This window comes from Colletes gigas, unplaced genomic scaffold (genome assembly GCF_013123115.1).
Source record: "Colletes gigas isolate AHSC1104 unplaced genomic scaffold, ASM1312311v1 Colletes_gigas_Sc00055, whole genome shotgun sequence".
In the NCBI taxonomy this organism is placed as follows: Eukaryota; Metazoa; Arthropoda; class Insecta; order Hymenoptera; family Colletidae; genus Colletes; species Colletes gigas.
The window spans coordinates 390,904-416,795 of record NW_025106684.1 but is presented as its reverse complement, the minus strand read 5'-3'; the positions used below and the strand labels follow the sequence as shown (position 1 = coordinate 416,795).

The 25,892-nt window shown below is 37.4% G+C and overlaps 1 protein-coding gene across 8 annotated transcripts in view; it reads right to left on the bottom strand.

Moving 5' to 3' along the window:
• The window catches only part of LOC122403496 (phospholipid-transporting ATPase ID), a 124,347-nt gene that overhangs the window by 9,467 nt on the left and 88,988 nt on the right, over positions 1–25,892 (bottom strand). For 3 of the 8 annotated variants that reach the window (XM_043407039.1, XM_043407041.1, XM_043407038.1), the window contains exons 2-14: positions 23,448–24,088; positions 11,951–12,440; positions 9,411–9,469; positions 9,090–9,302; positions 7,625–7,830; positions 7,349–7,504; positions 6,481–7,123; positions 5,451–5,627; positions 2,528–3,269; positions 2,224–2,416; positions 912–1,063; positions 479–831; positions 10–235 (exon numbers count right to left, since the gene is read on the bottom strand). In XM_043407039.1, coding sequence (XP_043262974.1) covers positions 10–235; positions 479–831; positions 912–1,063; positions 2,224–2,416; positions 2,528–3,269; positions 5,451–5,627; positions 6,481–7,123; positions 7,349–7,504; positions 7,625–7,830; positions 9,090–9,302; positions 9,411–9,469; positions 11,951–12,440; positions 23,448–23,489 — 3,652 coding nt within the window. In that variant the 5' untranslated portion in view covers positions 23,490–24,088. The remainder of the gene's footprint in view (positions 1–9; positions 236–478; positions 832–911; positions 1,064–2,223; positions 2,417–2,527; positions 3,270–5,450; positions 5,628–6,480; positions 7,124–7,348; positions 7,505–7,624; positions 7,831–9,089; positions 9,303–9,410; positions 9,470–11,950; positions 12,441–23,447; positions 24,089–25,892) is intronic. The other 5 variants (XM_043407046.1, XM_043407045.1, XM_043407042.1 and 2 more) reach the window with 4 other exon arrangements.

Below are 25,892 nucleotides of genomic sequence, written 5' to 3'. Positions count from 1 at the left end.
TTTACTTACCGTACGGAACTAAAAATAATACGCAACTAGCAAAAAAACCATGTATGGCACTCCAGCAAAATTCCTTCTTGTTAAACAATAAATTTTGTAATCCGGGTGCGTAGAGTTTTGGATACAATAAACTATTTTTATCATTAACATCTTGATCGAAGATACCAACTGCCATTACAGGCAACGACGTATAAAAGAGATTGTAGACAGAAATGTACATAGGATCGAATACAGTCTGCAAGAAAATATAGATTCGTAAGTGCCCGCGAAACGATAATTTTGTTAAACCAAAGTTTAAGCGGAATGTTGAGAAATCAGAATTATAAATACGATCATGTTCCTCCAATACTCAACTTTGGAACTAGCTGCTCTACAAAGGAATTTTGTAAATCACATTCGCCTTAAACTCATCATATTCGTAACATTGCTACAGTATGGTGTTAGTGAACAAAGTTACCGATAATAGGAAGACCCGTACCTGTGCGCTGAATCCACAGAAAAAGGCAAACCAGATGTGGCATAGTGTAAACGCAAAATTCTTGTAAAAAAAATATCTAAGAAACTTGCTCATTCTATAATAGGACCATCTACCATGAACGAGCAGCAATCTTTCCAAAAACCTAAACTGCCCTATCGAGTAATCGGATGCCAATACAGCTTGCAATCCTTCCTGACCACTGATACCGACGCCAATGTGAGCTGTTTTTATCATCGAGACATCGTTGGCTCCATCACCGATTGCCAAAGTGACTGCATTTTTATTTTTTTTTATTAATTCGACAACCATTGCTTTTTGTAAGGGTGTCACGCGACAACATATCACAGCTTTGCCTGAAAAATTGCAACGCGTAACGTCAGATTGTTATTTATGAGAAAAAAAAACAAGCGAAACGTATCACGAAGTAACTTACATTGGCTTGATACGTCGAGAAACAGTTGTTCAAGTTGAGGATGCAATGCATGAACTAAGGAATGCCCGTTAATAACTACTGCGAATCCTGTCGCTTGTTCCATTTCGTGTTCGTCTTGTTCATCTCTGCTGGGATTGTATTCAGTATCGCTGCTGCATATAAAGGATACAAAGTTTAAATGAAAAAGTATTTTCGTTTAAGCGGACAATACGAATTACACATTCCTAACGCTTCCAATTTCTCAGAGTCGGGTATCGTTTTTATCAAATTTACAAAAGACGTTTAATATAGAAAACCTCGTTTCGATATAACGAGCGAATAAGGCATAATATTTAATTTTACTTGCATAATAAAAAGGGAAACTTTTAATTGTATTATTTTGTTCTTGTATACAAAAATGATGCGCATTAATTATAAACAATACACACAGTGCACTGTATTATGGACTACTGGTATAATAACGTGACATAAGCACCATTCTCGTTGTGTTATTAATTATTATTACTAAGATTAATTTTAAGCATACAGAAAGAGAAGGAGTGAGTATCAAGCACATGGTAATTATCATTATTCGTTTGGGCTATTCGTGTTAATATAAAATCATAGGGTATTAAAGAAATACAAAATAAAAAAAATTTTAATATTCAAGAAAAAGACTAGTACCTAATCTACTTTACTGAAATGTCTACATTAAAAGAACAGAATAATCGACAAGCATGAGATAAATGGTTTTAACATTCTTCTCAAGTGTAAAAGAATCGAGAATATTTGATAAAATTTTAACATTTCCATATGTATAAATATATAAAAATGTACATGCAAATATAAGCTCTGACCGTATATTTGAATATTTCGATGAAACTTAATTCGATTTAAATTTGAGAAAGATCGATGTTATAATATGCATAACAAATTTGATTAAAATAAGGTACTAGTATAATATAATTTATTGATACCTTTTCATGGTCTCGTGAAGTGCATGCCAAACTGTATTTGAATTACTCGATATTACATTATCGGAACATTATCAAGAACGCATAGTTTATGTTCAGCAACACGACTTATATAACGCCATATATGATAAACATTTTAAATTTTGTGGTTCATTGTCCGAACGTAATGTTCAAAAACATAGAATTGAATCTTAAATATTTATAAATCCATAGGCATAACCAGACAAAAAAAGCGTTACACAGAACATGATGCCACATTCAATACGAAAGTGAAAACTTTTAAAATAAATGCGTTAATTAGTCAGAAATAGGTATGGAAAAGGTTAATGACTGTACTCCGTCTCTTTCATGTGCCTGACCTTTCCTTGTCCCACCTGAATGTGACAACGGAGAGAGTTGGCCGATTTTGATGACTGGATGTTGTTTTGATTGTTTCCAAGTACCGCGATAACTGATTTTCGACGCCATCGTAAGTAGTAGAATCCACTATAAATACATCTGTAAGGTCGTCCGTCAACAATTGGCAAGAATAACCAATATTGATAGCCGTTTCTGTTTAGCGACAAAACAGTATATAATTTTGTTGTATACCATGATATCATGCTGTGTCTAAGTAACACTTTATACTGTATGTATTTTCAAAGTGTTGACATATATCGTTACCTTGTTTATCACCAGTTAATACCCAAATCTTGATACCAGCAAGAGCTAAATTAGCGATCGTTTGAGGTACGCCGTCCTGCAACTTATCTTCAATGGCGGTAGCGCCCAACAAGGTCATATCTTTTTCAATTTCTTCGTAAATTGCATCCAATTTGTCGTCCCTATTTTCCTGGCTCAAGGCAGCCTCTTGATGACGTTGTTTCCAATCGTTGAAAAACTGCTCGTCCAGATCTCTGACCGAAAGGCACAATGTTCTTAAGCCCTCACCAGCGAATTTGTTAAGATGGTCCAATGTCGTTGCCATCATGTCTTCGCTGCCTTTTTTCAATCGTTCGTATATAACATTATCCGCTCCTTTGCAGTATAACCTGAGCTGCCCGTCCTTCCTCAAAATTACAGACATTCTTTTCCTAACGTTATTAAAATCCAGAATGCAAAGCAACTCGTATACCTCGCGTTTACCCATAACTTCGATCGTTATACTATTCGGAGATCTTTCCTTAAACACGAAACCAAAGTTTCTGGCGGCAGACACAAGAGCAGCCTCGTCCGGCGACTGTGCTTGATATTCTAGTTTGCCATTTTTTTCTTCCGGCATAACGGTATGACAAAGCGCCAATAATCGAAAGAAACTATGAACATCTTCATTGTTCCGCTTCACGGCTTCGAGCAGCGCGGTATCGTAGAACTTGAATTCCGGTTCGTAATCCTTGTTGAACGAGAAATCCAACGGTGGCACTGTCTGTAACCATACGTCGACCAGTTGCATAAAAATTAATTTTCAATTCGCATCGTAATAACGTTAATATGACAAGAGACAGTATGTTGAAACGGAAGTACTAGAACTCAAAGTAAGTACCTTGCCTCCGCGTAAATAGATTTGTTGTAAGTCAGCAGGCACATGAGATGTTATAAATTTTATAATTCCTTGAAGCATCGTGAAAATTAATTTTTAAGAACTAAGCGGTTCAGAAATGCTTGGAATCTATTCGCAGACAAGAGTGAAACGTCTATGCAACATGCATTCAATATAGGGAAGAGTGTGCAAAAAAGGTTTGCAAGACAAAAGTATGTATCGGTGCGTGGTTTACAAAAAAAAACATTCAGTGAACTTTGCAAAGATAGATGATACAGTAGACCCCGCTTTAGCATCTGTATTTTTCTCCGCTTTGGTGTCGATCGCTATCTCCGCTAATTCTTGGGAATGAAACTTGATACAACGCAACTAAAGTATCGTGAAATGCAAGAAACCAAGTCAGACGAACGTGATTTCGACGGATCGTATCGTCCTTCCGCGAGAAGAAGGCACAGCGTGTTTACATCCCCACTCCTGTTGCAGTCTGCCGACTCACAGGTATTGGTCGAAAACGGTGACGAAGATCGGTGACAGCCAATCAGCGGACTGCAGCAAGAGTGGGGATGTAAGCACGCTGTGCCTTCTTTTCGTGGAAGGACGATAAGTCTCTTTTTCCTCCCAACTTAGTAAAAAGAAAAAACATAGATCAAGACATTTGATGATCGAGTCTGCACACCCATTCTGTCTCTTGGCTGAATTCCTAGAAATTACCTTCCCATATAAGCGTCAAAATTCAGTTTAGCGGACCCTAAAGCGACGATTACCGTATCTACAGGGTATTTCACCAAACTTGACCACCTTAAATATATCGCTTATTTTGTATGATAAAAAAAAAAGTCAAGGGGAGAAAGTATTCTGTTCGAAGGCGCCAATACGGTGATGGATATAATTTTTTTTCCAAGGTCATTTTTTTCGAGATTTCTAGGTCATCGTATTTTTTTTAAATGGGACCACATATTTTCGCTACAACAGTCTTATAGCTTATAAAAAGACGAATCCAACGATGTGCGATATGTTGACCTTCACGTGACCTTTAGCGAAGGAATTATGAAATGTTTGTCAGTAACTTCAGTACGCGTTCGGAGACGGTAAATGAAGGAATTTCAATTTCATTGAAACAGTCTTAAATTAAATGTTTATTTTAGAAGGTGTTCAAAATGTGCACCATGAACCTGGATACATTTTTGGAGGCGGTAAATAAATTCTTGCTGAACATTTTTCAGTTGTTCTACAGTAATTGATCTACATGCATGTAGAATCCTTTGTCGCATGTTTTCTGCTGTTGTGGGAATATCATTGTAAACTGTATTTTTTAGGTGCCCCCACAGAAAGAAATCAAGTGGCGTAAGATCCGGCGATCATAAAATCATTTCCACTTTTTCTGCTGTAGTGTACATGATGGAGAATCTTATTACACTGCTATCGATACCGCAACTTGTTGTGTACGTCGCGGCTTTTTGACAACGCGCTATTGACCCGCTTCGGTCATTCCCCTCTTACAATAATAATGCTTGTAAACATACTTCAACCGTTGAAAGGAGAATATGAATATCTATTTATAAGCACCAGAAACAATTACACGGTACACTGTTTCAATGAAATTGAAATTCCTTCATTTACCGTCTCCGAACGCGTACTGAAGTTACTGACAAACATTTCATAATTCCTTCGCTAAAGGTCACGTGAAGGTCAACATATCGCACATCGTTGGATTCGTCTTTTTATAAGCTATAAGACTGTTGTAGCGAAAATATGTGGTTCCATTTAAAAAAAATACGATGACCTTGAAATCTCGAAAAAAATGACCTTGGAAAAAAAATTATATCCATCACCGTATTGGCGCCTTCGAACAGAATACTTTCTCCCCCTGACATTTTTTTCTATCATACAAAATAAGCGATATATTTAAGGTGGTCAAGTTAGGTGAAATACCCTGTATATGGTACATAACGTCTACTCATTTATGATAGCAAAGCATAGAGGTATAAGGAGTACAGATGAGAGCAGAATACTGCACAAAATTCTCTTCGTTCGTGGAAGATGTGTGTTAATTATTAACATGCGTACTGAAAGTTTATGTAGAATCATCGGGCTGCCATAGATGCCTGGTTCTGGAATTATACTGGTTATCCTATCCACATGTTCCAGTAGACGTACGTTTGGACCACTTTTTGGTGCATAAACTTGAACAAATTCTTGTCCATTTTTCCATCGCATCGTAGGTGTTTGAGCAGCTTTGTCCGTCTACATGCAGCACACACATGCTAAGTGATGTACATGAAAACTTATGCAAAATATGGCCAAACTGTGAAATGATTCAATTATTTCCATTTTGTTATCAAAAAAGAAATTACGAAACGATAGTAATGTTTCTTTTTTTACTTTATTGCAAGAGACGAGGGAAATGTTTCTTGCCATTGAAACTATAAAATCGACACGTTCTTTTTTGATGACAAATGTAAAATGAACGAACTTGATGCACCGAATTCTAACACACGTTGATGATTTAATTCTATTTAACAGAAATATCTGTGACTTAAAAATAAATTTTAAAAATATGTATTTAAGAGAACATTTATTACAGAGCTGTTTTGTTTAATATGCTGGATCGCTGATGGTTCATCGTTCGAATGAATTAATGCGCCATCAGAAATCGTTATTGCTTTAATAACAAATCGGAAATTAACGGAATAATAATTATAAGACAAGATTTGCTGGATCAGACTAGTTTCAGAAGCATGGAACGAATCAATAAATAAATTATATGTTAAAGATACGGTTGTCTCGCTAAATTATTGGTGAGAACTTTAAATTTCCTTATAGTCACTACTCCGTCTTTTTAGGAATTGATCAATTAACTGAACACGATCGAGAAAATTAAAATGTTATCGATGCAGTGAACGTTATAATAATAATAAATTCCGTTGCAATAACAGAGAATTTAACATAAACATAAAATATGTATGCTTACAAAACATTAAAAGCTATAAAAAAAAAAAAGAACAATAGATTCCATTGTACGGCAAACGGTTTAGTGATAACGTACCTAATCATCAGCATCGAGTCTGGTTACGGATAGAGTGATAAACAGACTCACCTCACTTAAATCGACGACTTCCCCGGTAACTTCGTCGATAACGTCCCCGTAACATTTTCCCGCTACAGAACACTTGTTAAAAGTCATAATATTCTGCGTTAGTGTTCCGGTTTTATCGGAAAATATATATTCTATTTGCCCCAACTCTTCGTTTAACGTGGTAGTCCTTGCTTTAGCGTGTGTATTCGTAGGTGCGTGGTACATCTCCTCGTCCCAATTAATCAAAAACGACTGAACGAATCTGATAACTTCCACACTCACATATAAACTGATTGGCACCACTGTGTTCAATACAATAGCGTAAGAAAAGAACACAAGTAGAGCGATCACTGTGGCACCGCCCATGGGCTCGCTAGGCACCAACGAGTCCCAGGGTAGATACACTTGGAAATAACGGCCCACGAGGCTCTCCCAAATACCACATCCGATCATGCAGAACAAACACATAGAAAGTAAAAAGCACACTATCCCGATAATGAGAAAATTCAGCAGCCTATCTATAGAGGTCCTCTTAAATTTGGTCTTCCCTGAGTTTTGCATCAATTTGGTATCCTTGCCTGCAAAGATGACCACACCATAGCACCATTGCGTGTTCCTCAGCACGCAACCTCGTAATATAATTTTGTCGTTGTCCAATGCATACCTGTAACGTGAACGAAACAAACATATCAAAATCTAGAAGGCTTATATAGACCAGAGATCACTGATCTTTTGGTATTGGAAAAGCTGCATTTCATAGGATAAAAATTCTAAAGAGGGGTGTACTTAAGTACAAAGCAATGATTTTTATCCTCAAATCGTTCCCTATTTTCTGGCTTGTACGTTTACCCAAATTACTGTTTATTTAAGCAAAAGTGCGTGTACTTACTTTCGCCCTTTCCACGTAAGAGTACCATCAAATTTATTTAACAAATTATTAGGAGTTTCGCAAACAATCTCCCCATCAAATTGACCAATCAATTCGTGGTTGTCCATCATCTCAGCAGTTTCGGCTAAACACTGCCGACACTTCAAATTCGTCTCCCTGGAACAATCACAATCGCATTGCTATTTTACTAGCCGTTTCTCCGAATTGTTAGATTCGATTGTTTCGAAATCTCTGATGATTAAGAAGAAACAGAAGCTTCATAAAAAAGATACCAACCCATCTAATTCTGCAGTTTCAATGTAACAAAGACCGTTTGGCTCACTAGTAGATAAAAGAAGAACGTCGGCAGCAACGAACTGATCGTTCTCCATTCTGATTACATCGCCTACTTGAACTTGCGACCATTTCTCCTCCCGAAGACTAGTACCTCGCAAAGTTTGCGATTTACGATTGTTAACTTGCGAGTCGCTGCTGTGCCGTTGCTGAAAAATCATTTTCATACGCTCACGATTAATTTAAACGAAACAAAAGTTAATACGTTTTATGAACATTTGTTTATTATACAGGTTGCCCCGTAATTCGCGGTACAATTCAAAGCAGTATGACTCCTCGTTTATAAGAAAATCATAAATATGGATGGAAGTATTGAAGTAAAAATTTTCATAATATATTTATTTGTAATCTTTCACATCGATCGCAAATCATAACAGTGAAAGAAACGTTAGTGGTAAAGAATGCAGACTGCAAGCACAAGTTGAGGGGAGGTGAGATTAGGGAGGCTGAAGAGCTTCATTTTAAACGAAGAAGTTATTTTTACTTTGCTAATGTTTATTATATGAATGAAACCGTTCCTTAATTTTCCTGTTCTTTTTAGCATTTCTTTTCACCAGGAACAAAACATTCTAGAGAAGCGTGAAACAATATTTCTCCTCCTCGACTAATCTAACATTTGTCGGGGAATTTCCTGACTAAACAAATCGAATACGCGATAACAGAAACACCCCGTACTTCTAGTTATTTTAATTTTTCATTGCAGGTTGAGAAAATATCCCACAGTACATATTAGGGCGAAATTTTTATTCAGACACGAATTTCGAACAACGAATAAAAGATAAATGCAATTGTTTACTCGTTGATTGAAGATCAAAATTTCAATTGCAGAATGGAACGTTTTGTTAGGAACGTTATATATTATTCGAATACAATTTTGGCCGTTCGCAATGCCAAGGTATTAAAAGGTGCATTTTTAAACTCGCTATGCCTCGAAGAGACGAGCTGCTTCATGCACGGAGAAAATGTTATTAACGTTCAATGGCTTCTTTTACAAAGCGTAATTTTTCTTGAACAATTTTATATAATTTTTTTTTTTATATTATTAGCTTAAAAAATTCTCGAACTTGTAAATGTAATCCAAACGTTAATGTCTCTGTTCGCACGTTTGCACGATTTTTTCCGAAGACTTTGATTATTTTCAGGAAGAACTATTTCTTTGCTGTGGGTCCAAAAATAACGATCGAGCGGAGTAAAATTCGATTTACACCGAGATTTGTTTATACGAAATTTTCGTCTGCTCGTAACCGACGAATCTTCGAGGGGGCGATTTTTTTCATCGGCAACGTAGCTTCCTGCAGACATATTTGGCTCGCCATTTTCCGCTTGATCGAGAATTTATGGCTTCGATCGTACCCGCGAATTACGGGGCACCCGGCGAATGGAAACGTGTAATTTTGTCAATACTTACAAAATCGTCGTAAGCATCTTTGATGGCAGTGAGCATGAGCACCCCTATAAGGGGTATGGCTGTAGTGATGGGGGTCAAGGAGGAGATAGCGGGGATCATCTGAAGCACCAGCAGGCATAGGAAGTAAAAGTTAGCGAGCCGCTGAAATTGCTCGAATAAATTTAATGGTAGGAACGTCAGAACCGAATACTTGGACGTCTTGATGTAGTTGTTCTAAAAAAAAAAAGAAGAAAAAAATTTATCACACATCGCCGAAATCATTTCTCAGGCCTCGACTAACGCGTCGAAAACAGGAACTATGGAAATGTACTTCAATCTTACCGCATAATTAAACTGTGAGTTGAACTCGCGATTATTGGCGCGAATTCTCCTCTCCGTTTCTGAAAAAAGAAAGAAAAAAAAGGTCGATATAGTGCGTTGCGATAACAACGAGATTAAAAAACAACATGCATTTTTATATGAAAATGGTACACGATCAATGATTCTCACTGCGTAGGATGCTCGAATCACATTTTTTTTTTTTTCAGAATGCTAAGTTTACGTGTACAATAATTCAGTAATTTTCCATTGCAATGCGACTAGAATGCGCCCCACGAAAGATACCGGAAGTATCAATTATTATGCGTAAAAGAAGCGGTTATAGAATTTCTCTGCAAACTACACTAGCAGTAAAACTAAATAACAGTGCATGCCCACTGTCATGGAATGGTAATAAATGACAAGTTAAGAACAATCGAATACAGTCGTGTTCTTTACTTTTAAATAGAGAAAATATTATGTGAAATAAAAGTACGCTTTTATTTTGGACGTTTTCTGAATTATAAATTATTTGGAATATATTGGTAAAAAATCGAAGCCAAATTCCATATATGTTGTTTACATTTGTAAATTTACTTGAAATGGCAGTGTTACAAAAAAAAAAGAAAAGTTTGTGTCGCGTGTAGCCGCGCGGTTGAAATCTGATAAATAATGCCGAGTCGAAACAAGTAAAGCGAACTTATTCGCGCAAATGTGGTCAACCGAGTTACATAACGGAGGTTGCATTTTACGAACAAAATGGATCACAAAATTATGTAGACGCATCCGAGTAGACTGATGCGCTAGTTTTTCTCCGGCATTCGTGCATTATCGTAACAGTTTCATCTAAATGGATGTTAAAATCCGCGAATGCTGCAACCTTGGGCCGTTACCGCGGACATTATCTGATCACAACGTTGACGGAAATTTCCTACGCAATTATGTGTTCCTTTTGCACGAATAACAAGCGGCCATTCGTAGCATAATAGGATACAATATCTTTATAGCTTTCGTACTCCTGTTTCTTGCAACCGAAACCGTGCATTAAAGCTCTTCTTACGTAAGCTGCGTTCTTTTCGTAGCTAATTTCAATATTTCGCCATTATTGCAATTGGTTTCTCCGAGGATACGAGAAACACAACATTTCGAAATGGATACTTTCGCTTAAATTACGTGAATTTATTAGAAATGATAAATAAATGTCTATTGTATTTATTCGATACACGGTCGAACTTGTTATAACAAAATTTCTTTCGATGTACGTGTGAATTAGAGAGAAAGTTAACCGCGCATTACTCTATTACTTTCTAACCTATTCTCTTTCGAGAGCTCTACATAATTGTAACGCCAACTCCCGATTTACTTAAATTTAAACGAACATTGTTAAGCCGCGTATTCGTTCGAACAGTTTGAGGACAACGCGTGCTTGGTATTAACCTTCCGACACGAACGTGGCATTTAAACAGTATGAAGTAGATGTGCCCTACAAAATAGTCTGTTAATACCTCCTAAAGGGTCTTCTGTAAGCAGGGGTTTATGAGACGAACCCAGGAACATGCTTTAGAGGAATATGCATACTGGATCGTGATTTTGGACGCGTACTAAAGTACAGGTGTACCCAAGACGAACGGTACATTCACGATTCTTTCGCAGGAGCTGTGTGCGTTCAGTCGAAATGGCGAAATTCGACACCAGCAGCTATTTATACGTGGCGATATCGTTGAGCCTCGGAGTCGCCTTTATCTTTTGCCCAGGGCCATAGTCTCGACGAAAAAGACAGCGAGCAAAGGAGAACAAATGAGAAAAAAGCGTTGTGTCTTTTGTATACAAATCGTCGCCGGGGCACCTTGGCTCGTATCGTTTCTTAAACGTCGCCTTTCACGCTTCACCGATTCCAAGGGGGATCTCCCCACTTGGGAAGGTTAGAAACGTTCGACTTACGAATCATTACTGTAAAGCCAATCTTCTGCGTTATAAAGAGACATAGACGTTTAACAAAAATTGTCTTCAAATATTCTAGAAACGCTTAACACGTTGACTGCCGTGGGGGTCACCGGTGGCCGGCAGTCGACTTAAAAATGCGCGTGGCAGTCAACGTGTTAATAGATAATAAATAGGTCATTTCGACTGAACGCATACATTTCCTGTACAAAATTCATGAAACTACCGCTCGTTTTGGGTGGTAGGGTAAATGTGCCAGTAGTCGGCCTCTTATTATTAAACGAACTACCAAATTTAGCTTGTATAGCCGACTATAGTCCTTCCATGTGAAGAAGAACACAGTGGGTTTACATCTCCACTCTTGCTGCAGCCCGCTGATTGGCTACCACCGATCTTCGTCACCGTTTTCTACTAATACCTGCGAGTCAGCGGATTGCAACAGAAATGGAGACGCTGTACACGATGTGCCCTCTTCGCGTGGAAGAATGGTACTAGCATGTTTATCCCACAAATTGTGGATCACACGTTTTTGCGATTGGAAAGAACAGACGAGAGAAGAGACGAGTTTTGCAGACGAGGATCTGTAACCGTTGACGAAAGGGAATTGCGGACGAGAGACTCACCGCTGGAAAAAAAGGATGTGCTACGGCCGATACACTCGGTAGCGGGTGGTGAATTCGGCGGCGCCGACGACGAAGAGGACGCAGCAGTGGCCGAGCGGTATCTGGTGCCTTTCCAGATCACCAGCTTACCCAGCACCGTGAGCAAAGATTCCCGTAGGGTGTTGTGGCGACTGGCTCCGCCCAAACTGCTCGACGAATCTCGTTTCGAGCATTCGCCGACCGCCTCGACCTCGTCCGACGACGAGGGCAGGTTCACCACCGTGTGCGGGTGCTGATTGCCGTCCGGTGATCCCTGCGATAGATGATGCAGCTGCAGCTGCTGCTTGTTACGCGTTTTCCGGCGTTTCTTCTTTTTCTTCCGCGCGCTGCTGCCATTTTCCTCGTCGTTGCATACCGACGCCGCGGTCGTTGATCCTTTTCGGCTACCCTCGGCGTCCGATTTCGTCGTACACGGTGCCGAGACTTTGTCGGCCTCGTCGCAGTCCTTCACCTTCGATCGTCACACAACAGCATTGCGTTACAAGCTTCGCGATGGAGGAATTAACGATTGGTCGAGGACACGACGTTTGGCACGACCGGTGCGCCTTCTACGTGATTCCCTGTGCTCGTCTTTTCCGTTTCTATTTTCTAACCGCCTTTATCCCTTAAACCCTAACCCTCGCGTGCCCGCGTGAACCAGTAAAGCCGGTACTCGTTCCTAGACTACGCGCATCGATCAAAATCGCCAACATTTTTAACATCTTTCGGAGTAGCGAAGTTCTGGTTTTTAATAATAATGTAAACATTGAACGAGCTTGTAAAATTAACGACATCGATAAATAAAGAATTTACAAATACAACAATGGGGAAAGTTTGATCAGAATCCTTGTGTCGGAACGCGATGTAATGAAATTGAGGTTAGGGTCAAAATGGACTCCCGGGAGTCTGTCATCCGGGGATTAAATATTATTTAATTGTACATCCTCTTTCCAATGGCTGAGTGAACTGCTTGCTCGATATCAGAATAAGCTGATAAGATTGTCTTAGCTATCAAAGTTTAACAACCGTTGAAGTTTAATTACCATTTATGTAGGGCGTACAAATTTTCTCTTTTAACGGGAGTGTTTCTTCCAAAACAATTTGCGAATCGTTCTTTTAGATGTTTCGGGAAATCATATGTATTTTTTTGTTGTATAGTCTTTAAAGTATGTTTGTAAAATTCTATCGAGGAATTCGTAAAGCTGAGGGAGTTACGATACTTTGAGTAAAGCTGAACAGAGACGAAAAGTTGGTCCTATTGTCCTACCGGAAAAGATAGATGGTGTAAGTGGCGTCGCGTGGAGGTCGATGGAAAGCTTCACGAGCTCTCTCACGAACCTCCTCTTAATGATAGGGTACAAGAGGCAATTCGTCCAATATACAAAGATTTGTCGACGAATGATTTATTGGAGATACGTCTCTGATGACAAGCAAAATAGTAATGAAAGCTTCGATGTGTTATTGTGTATCTTTCCTTCGAAACATGACTATTGTAGTTTTTAATTCATTCAAATTGCTATCGGATTTAGCAGCTACAATTATTAACACTTCTTCTTTCTTACAAATTAGAATATGCATTCGTATCAATACATTAATCAAAGTCAAAGTCAATATAAATTGCTAAAAGATAATAGTTACGATTTCCATAACTTTAAGCATGAATAATCTTTTTGAGGTTATGTTAAAGCTTAAACCTCCTACTTTTATACGAGTAAGTTGAATTTCCTTGGAGATTCTTTCACATCTATCGCATAAACATTAACAATGCCCATTTCGTAATGTACACTGCTAAGTAATTATTACAAAGAGTGTAATTGTCAGTGTTGAACTTATCGTCAGACTCGTTCCTAGCACACAACTACTAGGCATAATGAAACATGATACACAGAAGAAAGCGAGATACGTTACTTTTACATCTCTTGGCACCCTTCGAAACAGATCTTTTCAGCTTCTAACAATAGCTGTAATGTTGACGAAACGTCGGAACACACTTGTGAAAGGACATTGCTTACTACGATTTCTATTTCCCCCGATATTTGTTCGGTCCTGAAGAGGAAGAAAATCAAGCTGACAATATACAATATACCACGTCTATTTTATCGAAAGGAAATAAGATCTAGAAATAGTTTTGAATTAGAATTTATTGAACGAGTCGGAAAGTAATATTATTAGAAATTCATTCAAATTTAGTAAAATTGCTAGAGTTCTAGGGTTAGACAAGTAACAAAAATTTAATGAACGTATGTCTTAAAATAATACTTGTTTAGACTATAAACGATAAGGCAGATGGAATCCATGGCGATCGGCCGGATATCCGTGCATTCGTGAAGCGTACTACGACAAATTAGTTCTGCTAAAAATATGCATTCGTGGGGAGACAAACACTACAAGAATGCGGTCAGTGATAAAGGCTACGCATTTCTTTCCATCGAGGAGCTAAAATTTGCACTGGAATGGGAACAAATCGCACAGACACGCCAAATCCTGCATCGAAGATTAGAAAAATTCTAAAAAATGACAAAAATATTTAAAAAAATAATTGATCTATGGTTTTTATCAAGGCATTTAGATTTAAAGTTTTGAATTTCGGATTCGGATTTTGCGAGATTATAAATTATGTTTCGACCTAACCTCCAATTAAAATAATTATCGAGTCAAAAGTAGGAGCCCCAAAACTTACATTTTTTCCGAAACACCCTGTAGGCGAAATTGATTTACAGATTAATGCAATTCGGTCACAATTATGTTTCGACCTAACCTTTAATTACAATAATTATCGAGACAAAAGTACGAGCCCTAGAACTTACATTTTTTCCGAAACACCCTGTAGGCGAAATTGATTTACAGATTAATGCAATTCGGTCACAATTATGTTTCGACCTAACCTTCAATTACAATAATTATCGAGACAAAAGTACGAGCCCCAAAACTTACATTTTTTCCGAAACACCCTGTAGGCAAAATTGATTTACAGATTAATGCAATTCGAATGGGTATCACATTTGAACGGAAACAAACAGGGAAACATATGCACGTCGTGTATGACGGTTTCAATGGAACAAGTCAGGGATCGCGAGGTACGTTTGTTCAACGTACAAGAAATTATCGATTGTTTTCAGCATTCTGTACACTCAGTCGATGGCACTTTATACGCCGTTCGCGCAACGGGTATAGGAAAATGATTAAATATCATCCACGCTCTAGAAAGTGTATTTGAAAACTGGTTCAAAAGTACGGATGGTAAAATGGCCGCTCGCGTGCGAATATGTGTCACGGACACAAGTAGACAGACTTTTCCGGCGTCTGCAATAAAGCTGCGATACGCAGATGACCGTAAAGTTGACTGCCTATAACGGATCCTTTATTGTCCTGTATAGTTCCATTTGCGCAGCCACGTTTAACGCCATTTATCGAGTATTATGCACGTTATTACATATGCATTTAATACGTCGCCGTTGGGCTCGCGCCGTTCGAAACTATCGATGGTTTAGTTTCTGGTAAATCAAATATTTATTTATTCATTGGACGCAAACGAAATTAACCTGATTGTGTGCCGATTTAGAAAATGTCTGCAGTCAATTAAACGGTGTTCGTCCTTTGATTACCAGTACCGTCGGAACACTTTACACGTATTTCTAATTTTTACAGTATCGTTTGCTATAAATAAATTAATTATGAAAAAAGAAAAAGGAATTTTTTTAGTTTTATTTGACAGAATGCATTTACATTGGTTGCCAAATATAAAGCGATTAAACAATTATCAAGCGATAAAACGCAACAAATTTGAAAAAATGGTATTCCCAGGCAACGGTGTATGTTTTCATCTTTATTCATATAGCGCCGTTGTCTAACTACCCTATTTTTCGAATCTGCATACGCTGCGAAAGTTCTCAGAAAATTCTCCAGTTGCTATTTTTTTGTTTGTTTTGAAAGTTCAATTAAAAGTAGTTGTAAGGTCGTTTTTTAAAAAGTAACTGTCTTAAAAGCAGTAGAGAGTTGCTCTTTGATACAAAGCTAGCTTTGAATAATAATATTTGACTTGTTCCGACAGAGGGAGCTTTACATGAAAACCCTTACTATAATATAACAACAATACTTGGTAAAATTGTAATAATAAATGCGACGTTTCCGTTGGGGGAGTTTGCTCTTTTCAAGCAATTAACAAAAGATTAAATCTAAACAGAGGCAAAAGATTTGCATTGCAAATTACAATCAACACGAAGCGAATGAGTTTCTCTATGTTGTAAATTGCATGTACTCTAAATAAAATAATACATAAGTTCGATCAGTTGTCTAAATTCACTCTCAAACCAGCACATTCGAAATGTAAGATTAAAAGCTTGTAAATTAATGCAGAACTGAAAGTGAGGTTATGTCGTGGTAACATTGTAAGGTATTGGCCTTAAAATAAAGAAAAAAGTTTTCAGCTATAATTAATAATGTCGGATGGAATGACTACTAATTTTTTGTACCAGGCAACCAGTATTTTTATCCGCAAATACACGAGTTCATAATTTGGCAAATGGCAGAGGTATACTGTACATCTAATACAGTAATATTTTGACTGAATATCTCACTCGTCCAGCATGCTGAAGCTTTTAAAGTATTGAATGCCTTACTGACCGAGAAAGTAAGTCACTTATCTAGCCCATCTTCCAATTATTTTTGAGCAATACAGTTGTTCAAATTTTTAAACGACCATTTTATATATTACACTTTCTATATTACGTGACTTATGGAGCTTCACAAATAACGCGGATAAATGCGTTGGAAAAAAGTGTTCGGGTTATGCTTGACCATTCTAAATGGTAATCTTTTAAGAACGGCTCATTGACCCCAAATTATTTTACTCTTGCAAGTTAGTTTAATAAGTTGCATGCAATGGTTATAGATGCGTGCAACAAGATTAATCTTGCGTGAAAAGTCGAAGAAAAATGACGAGAATCATCGTGCGAGGGAAAACTCGATTCTGACGAGATTCGAACCGAGGACCTTCGGGTTAGCAGACTAACGATCTTCCAACTATGCTACGATGATCTCCCCTTGTTACCTGTCTATAATACCTAAAAATACTGCAGTACACTTTAACGTTAATATACTACGCTACTCCATTTACTTTTATTTTTTATATATATCCATAATCTAATTGCAACAAATGTTTCCACTGGTATAACGACACGACGTTTTAAAAACGGCGCACCAATACATAAAATACGAAACAAAAGAGTGTGAAATTTCGCGCGTTCCTGCAGCAGAATATGCTAGGTTAGGTTTCAACAACAGCATTTTATTGCTGCATCTCGCCTTTATGCGTTTACATTTTTACTTTTTACGTATTTATTTGCCTGTTACTTCTGCAAATGAGTAGCAAAGATGTTTAGTATCGTAAAAAGTTCTTTGTTACCGAATGCAAATTTATCTTCGATTAGCGTTTCTTTGATTTCCCTCATTATCGAACTTCGAAAATTGTCCAATGTCACGTAAGGATTCCGCCAACGCAGCAATTTGTATCTTTTCATTAATCGGATTCCGTCGATTACCTTGAACGTTGCTCTATATAGATTGGATATAAATCGTGGTACACTTGACAAGAAAACAATTCTTCAAGGAAAAAGAAGAAATAAATCGAAACTGTGAAATGAAACGGGAGTGGCAGAAAATGATCGAGCTATAAGCATTGTTTACCATGCAATTTCCCGTCTGCTGCTGCTTATTTTATTTATGGTTATTTTCTGTAAATTACAAATTCAATGTGTAGTTATAATAATATGTGTATATTTGTTATTCTAACTTAATAGAATATGTGAAAAGAGATCTTTCAAGATTTTAATTTGAAATTATTTCATTTTAATCGCTTTTCCTCGATAACATGTTATTAAAAACAACATACATGATTTAAATAGATGCACATAAAATTGCCAATCCTGTTTGTTGCTAGGTCACTTGCATAGAAAACCAAAAATATTTCTCTTTCGTGTACAAGTAGAATGTGTTACAAGATTTTAATACAAGCTGAGAAATTGATTACGGAATCCAACACGAAATGTAACTCGCACATTGCAATAAACAAATGGCGCAGACAGAAGACAAGAAACAATGAACCAACGCTTGAATTGGCACTTATTATATTCTCTTCAGGGGTAACATTGGACGTACCAGCGATGCTATCTTTGAGCACTGTTAGTAACTATTTACAAAGGGAAATTCCCCTTACATTCTAATACAGTGGTTCTCAACTTATGGTTCCAATTTCGATCGATAAGATTTTAGATTTTCACAGGGGGGAAAAAATTATTGAGAAAACCAAGTCTAACAATCTGTGTGTAAAATATCGTTCGTTTCGACTTGTTCTTTCGAAAGGAATCATCTCATCTCCGGTTATACTACGTATTACGCCCCACCCTTTATACGGATGTCGCACATGGCCGCATTGGCACATATTTGGGTTAGGTTGTAAAACAGTCTTGTTTGCCGAACCTCGCCCTTTCATCCTGTTTGATACGAAATAGTTCTTTCACGTACCTTTCGCGTTTTCGTTTTTATTTAATGGATATAAACTCGTTAAACGCACAGGGTGTTCGGCCACACCTAGGAAAAATTTTAATGGGAGATTCCAGAAGTAAAAATACGACGCAAATCAACAATACCAATTTGTTGATGGAGACTTCGTTAAAAAGTTATTAACGTTTAAAGTTCCACTCGTACTGAATTTTTTTCTCGAAAATGCGCAGGATTTCGGGGGTATGTCTATTCACCAAAAATTATTGTAATTGACCCCCGCGACCGAAAATAATTTTTCCAAAACGATTTGAAATCTTTTTTTTTCCGTCAAAAAATTTCACATCTTCTTGAATTTTTTTCTAGAAAGTGGGTAGGATTTCGGGAGTACGTCTATTCACCGAAATTGATTGTAATTGACCCCCGCGACCGAAAATAATTTTTCCAAAACGATTTGAAATCTTTTTTTTCCGTCAAAAAATTTCACATCTTCTTGAATTTTTTTCTAGAAAGTGGGTAGGATTTCGGGAGTACGTCTATTCACCGAAATTGATTGTAATTGACTCCCGCAACCGAAAATAATTTTTCCAAAACGATTTGAAATCTTTTTTTTTCCGTCAAAAAATTTCACATCTTCTTGAATTTTTTTCTAGAAAGTGGGTAGGATTTCGGGAGTATGTCTATTCACCGAAATTGATTGTAATTGACTCCCGCAACCGAAAATAATTTTTCCAGAACGATTTGAAATTTTTTAATTTAACTGTTAACAACTTTTTAACGAAGCCTCAGTCAAGAAATTGATATTCTTGATTTTCGTTTTGTTTTGGCCTCTAGAATCTCCCATTAAAATTTTTCCCAGGAGTGGCCGAACACCCTGTATAAAATAAAATGTTACAAATATACGAGAGCTCGGTCGTTGTTTCGGCGATTGATCGAATTATTTTTTCAGAAACGAAACAGATTTTTTATTGTTAAGGGCGAGTCGTTGTATTCATATTTATTAATACATGTGTATAATAAGATTACGTGGAGTTCTCGAATACCTTGGTCCAAAACTGATTAACGCGGAGGTTATTAAAAATGTGACCGACATATCGACATATTGTTTTCTTTAATCTAGGGATAGAAGATTCAAAGCCTCAAAAAAATTTTGAGCCCTCCTCCGTGCTATTTTTACGATTCGACACGAGGCGTTCGGTGTGTTAATATATTGCTCGGCCAATGCAATAAGAAAAAGCATTATAGACTTCGTCCTCTATCTATTTACTGTAGAATGGCGCGCGCGGCATCGAAGTAGTTCAGATATACATATACCGTCCGCGGGTCAATATGTGTTTAAGTAAAAGCGTTTCACGACTTATAATAGCTATTCTCAAATTCATATGTTGGACGATCACAACCTTCTATTAGCGAACAATCGATAAAGTGATTGATACTGATCATTTCTCCGTAGCAAAGATTTTATAACGATATTGGTACGCCATCTTGATCACTCTCGATCTCCACGATTACATTTGTTCAAAGCCTGACGCGTGATCTGGTAGTTACTTGGTTACGAGCTATCCTTATTGCCTCGATAAATACTCTGGTAGCAAATCTAAAAAAAATCAATCGATGTTATAAAAAAATATTTACACAATTCTGATTGAACAAAATACTGATAAATGTAAACATGTTATTTTTGTTCGTTCTCGCCTCCCACCAATTTAAAAAATACCGACGTCAATTGAGAATTTGTGGAATTTCGTTCAGTCGCGAAGCAAATACAATTTTTTAATTATACCGAAGGAATATACTACTGATTTTTTATTTGCCCTCTTGACGAGTTTTTCGGGGACGAAGTGCACTTTATTTCCGATATTTTTTATCGGGGAACGAAAAACGAGGCGAACGTGTACACACGCTTCCGCGTCGGGTCTGTAAATATGGCTAATGCGCCAGAAATTTATGGGACTTCGTTATTCAGGTACGTAAACACTCACTTCTGTGTGGAAAAAAAAAAAAATAGAAAATGGAGGCACTGTGCAATGTTTCCGCCCCAGAAACTCCTGTTAAAGAAGATTGTTAAAAATGGCCACTTGAAAGTGAAAAATTCATTCAGAACCCGTAATAATGTCTCCCAAGGTACACGAAAAAAATGTTCTTATCACTCTCTCCAAAGACGGTGAGAAAGTTGTTAACCCCTTGCTGAACAATGGCGGGTCTGAGTCGTTGGAAGTTCCTTATTCCAAGCTTCGCAATCACGACGCTGCACTCGTCGTCGAGTCTCGTATAAGAAAATCAACACATTTTCACATTCGCGAGTTATTCACAAAACTAACCTGTTCTATTATGAGAGACGAAACGAAACGAAATACTAATTTTATTAATTTCTTTTAATCTACTTTTGATACTTGCTCCCGACAATCTTTGGAAACGTAACTACCGTGTTGTACAGAGTTTATTGTAAAAAACATTTAAAATTGTTTAAACGCAGAGAGATGTAACTTCGTTTTCAATATAATGCTATTATTGGATTCCACTTCGATTCGATCTTTTCGGTAATTGATAGGATATGGTAACATTGCAATTCGAAATTCAAAGTTCACACTTCCTTTAATGATACCTTTTCAGTTTCATTTCTTCTACAATGTATAATTATTATAAACATGTAGAGTGTGTCTTTTATTTTATAAAAACTTAATATCTTCGTTATTTTTGCTGATACGAAAATAATACATTTTTATTGTACGAAAAAAAAATTTGAATGATCCATAAGCAAAAGACGAGCAGGGAAGTCAGAATTTATAATTTTGTCTTATAACTTGATATACACAGGGAATTACGTGATAAGTGCATTAATCGTCAAACGGCACAGGAGAACCAGCGAACGGAAATCCAATGAAAATATCGAGAAACGTGAAAGCCGTTTTCATTCAAAGTAACGCGTTCCAACTCCTATTAAAAAATTACTGCACATGCTGTAATTTTAAAAATTCAGAACGCGAGGGTGAAGCGAAAATTCATCGTAGAGTGAGAAACACATAACGTTACTTCCATTGACATTTGGCAGAGAAAAGCAAACTAGCCTTACAGTAGTTTCGTATGATAATAATAGAATGAACGAACACAACACACCATAATGTTTGAAACGAACGTAAATAGTGGAACGACCTTTAACAGTAAATTTATTTTTGGGCTTTCTATAACGTATACAATAACATGAATTACAAATAACAATAAACGAAGCCACTTCAAATTTCAGACTTTGGATCCATCCTCATAACTTCTGACAATATAGCTAGTAATAGACTAACTGGAAGATTTTCTTGCTTACTCGAATTATAATTGCATTTAATTTCCAATAAATTATATTCAATAAATAATTTGATTCTCTGGAACGAAGTTTGATTCCCGATAAAATACAAGTTATTCTTAGAAAAAAGTAAGAATATTGGGTTTCAAGTGTTTTGAATTTCGAAACCCCACAGAGTTTCAGAGTCGAGTTTCGTCTATCTGGAAATCAAGTTTCGACCCATTTCTAATTTCAATTCCTATTGGTACGCCATATGGAAAGAAAGGAAATGAAGAACTTTCACTGCATATGGAAGTTTCTAATTGCCTTCGATCGGACCAAACAGATTTACACTACCACGGAGCATTGCAATCATACTCGAACCCTTATATGCAAGACCCGGGCACAGTGGGGCCTAAATTTCAACAAAGATGGCGTCAAGCATAATCCACTCTACAGGGTGTTCGGCCACCCCTGGGAAAAATTTTAATGGGAGATTTTAGAGGCCAAAATAAGACGAAAATCAAGAACACCAATTTGTTGATGGAGGCTTCGTTAAAAAGTTATTAACGTTTAAAATTCCGCCAGTACCGAATTTTTTTCTCGAAAATGCGCAGGATTTCGGGGTGATGTCTATTCGCCAAAAATGATTGTAATTGATCCCCGCAACCAAAAATAATTTTTCCAAAACGATTTGAAATTTTTCTTTTCCGTCATAAAATTTCACCTTTTCGAATTTTTTTCTAGAAAGTGGGTAGGATTTCGGGGGTATGTCTGTTCACCAAAAATGATTATAATTCACCCTCGCAACCGAAAATAATTTTTCCAGAACAATTTGAAATTTGTTTTTTTTCGCCGAAAAATTTAGGCGCCTAATTAGATTTTCAGTAAAGAATTTTTTTCTCGATAGTGCGTACGATTTCGGGTATATGAGTAATGACCAAAAATGATTGTAATAGGCCCCCGTAGCCGAAAATAATTTTTTTAGAACGATTTCAAAAATTTCTTTTTCACCGAAAAATTTCAACACCTACCCGATTTTTTTTCTCGAAAATGGATAGGAATTCGGAGGTATGTGTATTCACCAAAAATGTTTGTAATTGCCCCCCGTAACTGAAAATAATTTTTCCAGAACGATTTGAAATTTTTGAATTTAATTGTTAATAACTTTTTAACGAAGCTTCGATTAAGAAATTGGTATTCTTGATTTTCGTCGTATTCTGGCCTCTAGAATCTGCCATTAAAATTTTTCCCCGGGGTGGCCGAACACCCTGTATAACCCCGCGTGAATCGAAAATCACGTATCCAATAACATTTTAAGTCTAATATAATCTACTATTACGCTTTCGTCCAACATTATATCGTACGTTTACCTTGTTTTCTTCTGCTGAATGTCAACAAAGGAATATTACACATTAAAAATCAACAACAAATACTTCAAAACTTTGTATAACTACTACTAAATGATCGAAAAGTGAATACAACATTCATTTATTGGATTATCGTTAAGTTTTGTTAACATTGTCCCAACCATCTGACGATCGGATTGCAAGGGACACCGATTGTATTACCGACAACCAACAACTATGTTGCAACAACGCCCTCGTACTAAACGGTTCCGGATTCTGAGCAAGCATTTCTCCGTATATTGTCGAAACATTTCACGACTTCCGTTCGTCATGTACTCGAGAGGATTAGAGGACTCACCTCGAAGACCTCGAGTTCCAGCGTGTCAACCTCGACGCTCATCGTCTATCCTACGCAAACTATAAACCTTCTATAAGGCCAACCTCTTCTTCCTCGTGGCACTCGAGCCGTGCCGACGAGACGATGTCCGCCTCGCCTCTTACATATTTCCACCTGGGTCCCTCCTCTTCTTCGTCCTCGTGAATCATTGCAAGTGCAGGACGGCATTAGCCCGTTATCTTTACCTTCGTTAGGCGACGATGCTTTCGTACGACCGCTTTTTCGCTAATCCCCGAACGACGGCGTCCTTTGATCGGCATTCTCTTTTCAACGACACCATGTATTCACTAACGTTGCCGTTACCACTACACGTGTCTTTACGAGTCGCTTCGTACGGCCGGCAGATCCGCCGGAAGTCCTCCGGTTTCCTCGTAATCGTTGTTCACCGGATCACACCGCGACACCGCGAGCCCGAGTCCTTCCGCGAAAGCGATGAGCGGCAAATTCGTGTACCGCGACGGTGTCGCGTGACAGTATCGAGGCGACGCTCTCAGACCAAAACCTCGATACATTTCAGATCGTCGAAGATGGCACCCAGGGCGCGACTTTCGAAAATCGGGAACGGTTTAGCGCGGCCTTCGATCCGGTTCGAGGTGGGTTTTCTGCAAAGAAATCGTTCCTGTCACGTGACCTGCATGCACACACGAGGATTCGTTTGCTCTTACGTACGAGAGACTCTGGAAATTAGGAAACGTCACGCTCTCGACTTTGACACCAACGTGTTTTTTCTTTTTTTTCGCTTCAAAAACACGTGCATTATTAACACGTCGACGCCGGTGGGCGATTTTATTTGTGTTCGAGTTTAAAATAGACGCCTCGTGATTTTTTCCGACGTCATGGAATAGAAATCCTTGACAAAATTTAGACGAGAGCGATCGCTACTCTTCTTGTATTCGAAACCGTAGCTTAACATACTTAAAGGGGAATTATTGTGTGACGGGTCTAAAAGTAACTGGGGTATTTATGAATTTTTTTTTTAAAGAAAACTAATTGTTAATTTTAACTAATCTTTTACGGTGGCGTAAGGGGACGTGTTCAAATTACAGAAAACAATTTTTGGTGAACTTGTCGAACTTCGTCATGGATTTGGACGGAATCTTTGGAAAGTTTACGTCGAGGAATGCAGTGTCGCCACCTATGAGACCGATCCGAATGGGATCTCTCTCCCGCGCGACTACTAGAACGTTCGCTGTACTCGATCATGTTACATGCCTTTTTCATTTTCTAAAAGTTACACTATGTAGTCTTACCCAAACCATAACAGTTCATTAACATTATAAAGATTGCATTTGAAGAGATACTAGAAATTATTGATGGGTAATTTCAGTTCAAACAGTTAACAGATACGCAGCAAATACAAACACAATCTCTGCGTGTATGCGAAGACGGTGCACGTATGAGGTTACATGTAAATTATATATGTACTTGTTGCATGACTTATGGCGACATCGCCCAGTTACAAAAGATCGATGTTTTTAATTTATTATGAAGCGTGATACATCGTACTAACATTTCCTTTTTCAAAGTAAACCAAATGACTAAAACTAATAATCATCAATGTTATAATAGACGAAGGTCGGTCTTTCAACACCAGAATAGTCTAAACTGATCGCATTCCATGGACCACACTGTATCAAGGACACTATTTTACTTTAGGAGATATACAATGAACAATAAGTTTGCAGATATTACATTTTAAATATAATTAGGAATAAATTTGGAGGTTGTCTATATGATATATTTACTACTTCAAAAGAATATTTCTGGTATTACATGAAAAAGAAAATACAAAAGAACACAAGAGAAATAAACCCAGAAGCTCGCAACACAGAAGTTGGGGAAAAACAGAAAGTTATACATCACATAATGAAAATATAATTTCATTTATACTTTTATATGATGTAATCAAACTCATATTAGCTTCTCGTACGAACAAGATTATCTACTATGCTTATGAATGTTTAACAGTAATGTAATTCAACAGTAATGCCATTTATTTTCACCGTGTTGAATATGATTTCAAATATTTCTTTCTGTACAGTGTACACCCCTGGGAAAAATTTTAATGGAAGATTCTAGAGGCTAAAATAGGATGAAAATCAAAAATACTAAAAAGTTACTAATGCGTTAAGTTCCGCCAGTACTGAATTCTTTTCTCGAAAATGCGCAAGATTTTAGGGGTATGTGTATTCACCAAAAATGATTGTAATTGACCCCCGCAACCGACAATAATTTTTCCAGAACGATTTGAAACTTTTTAATTTTGTCGAAAAATTTCACACCTTTTCGAATTTTTTTCTCGAAAGTGGGTAGGATTTCACGGGTATGTCTATTGACCAAAAATGATTGTAATCTACCCCCACAAACGAAAACAATTTTTCCAGAATGATTCGAAATTTTTTAATT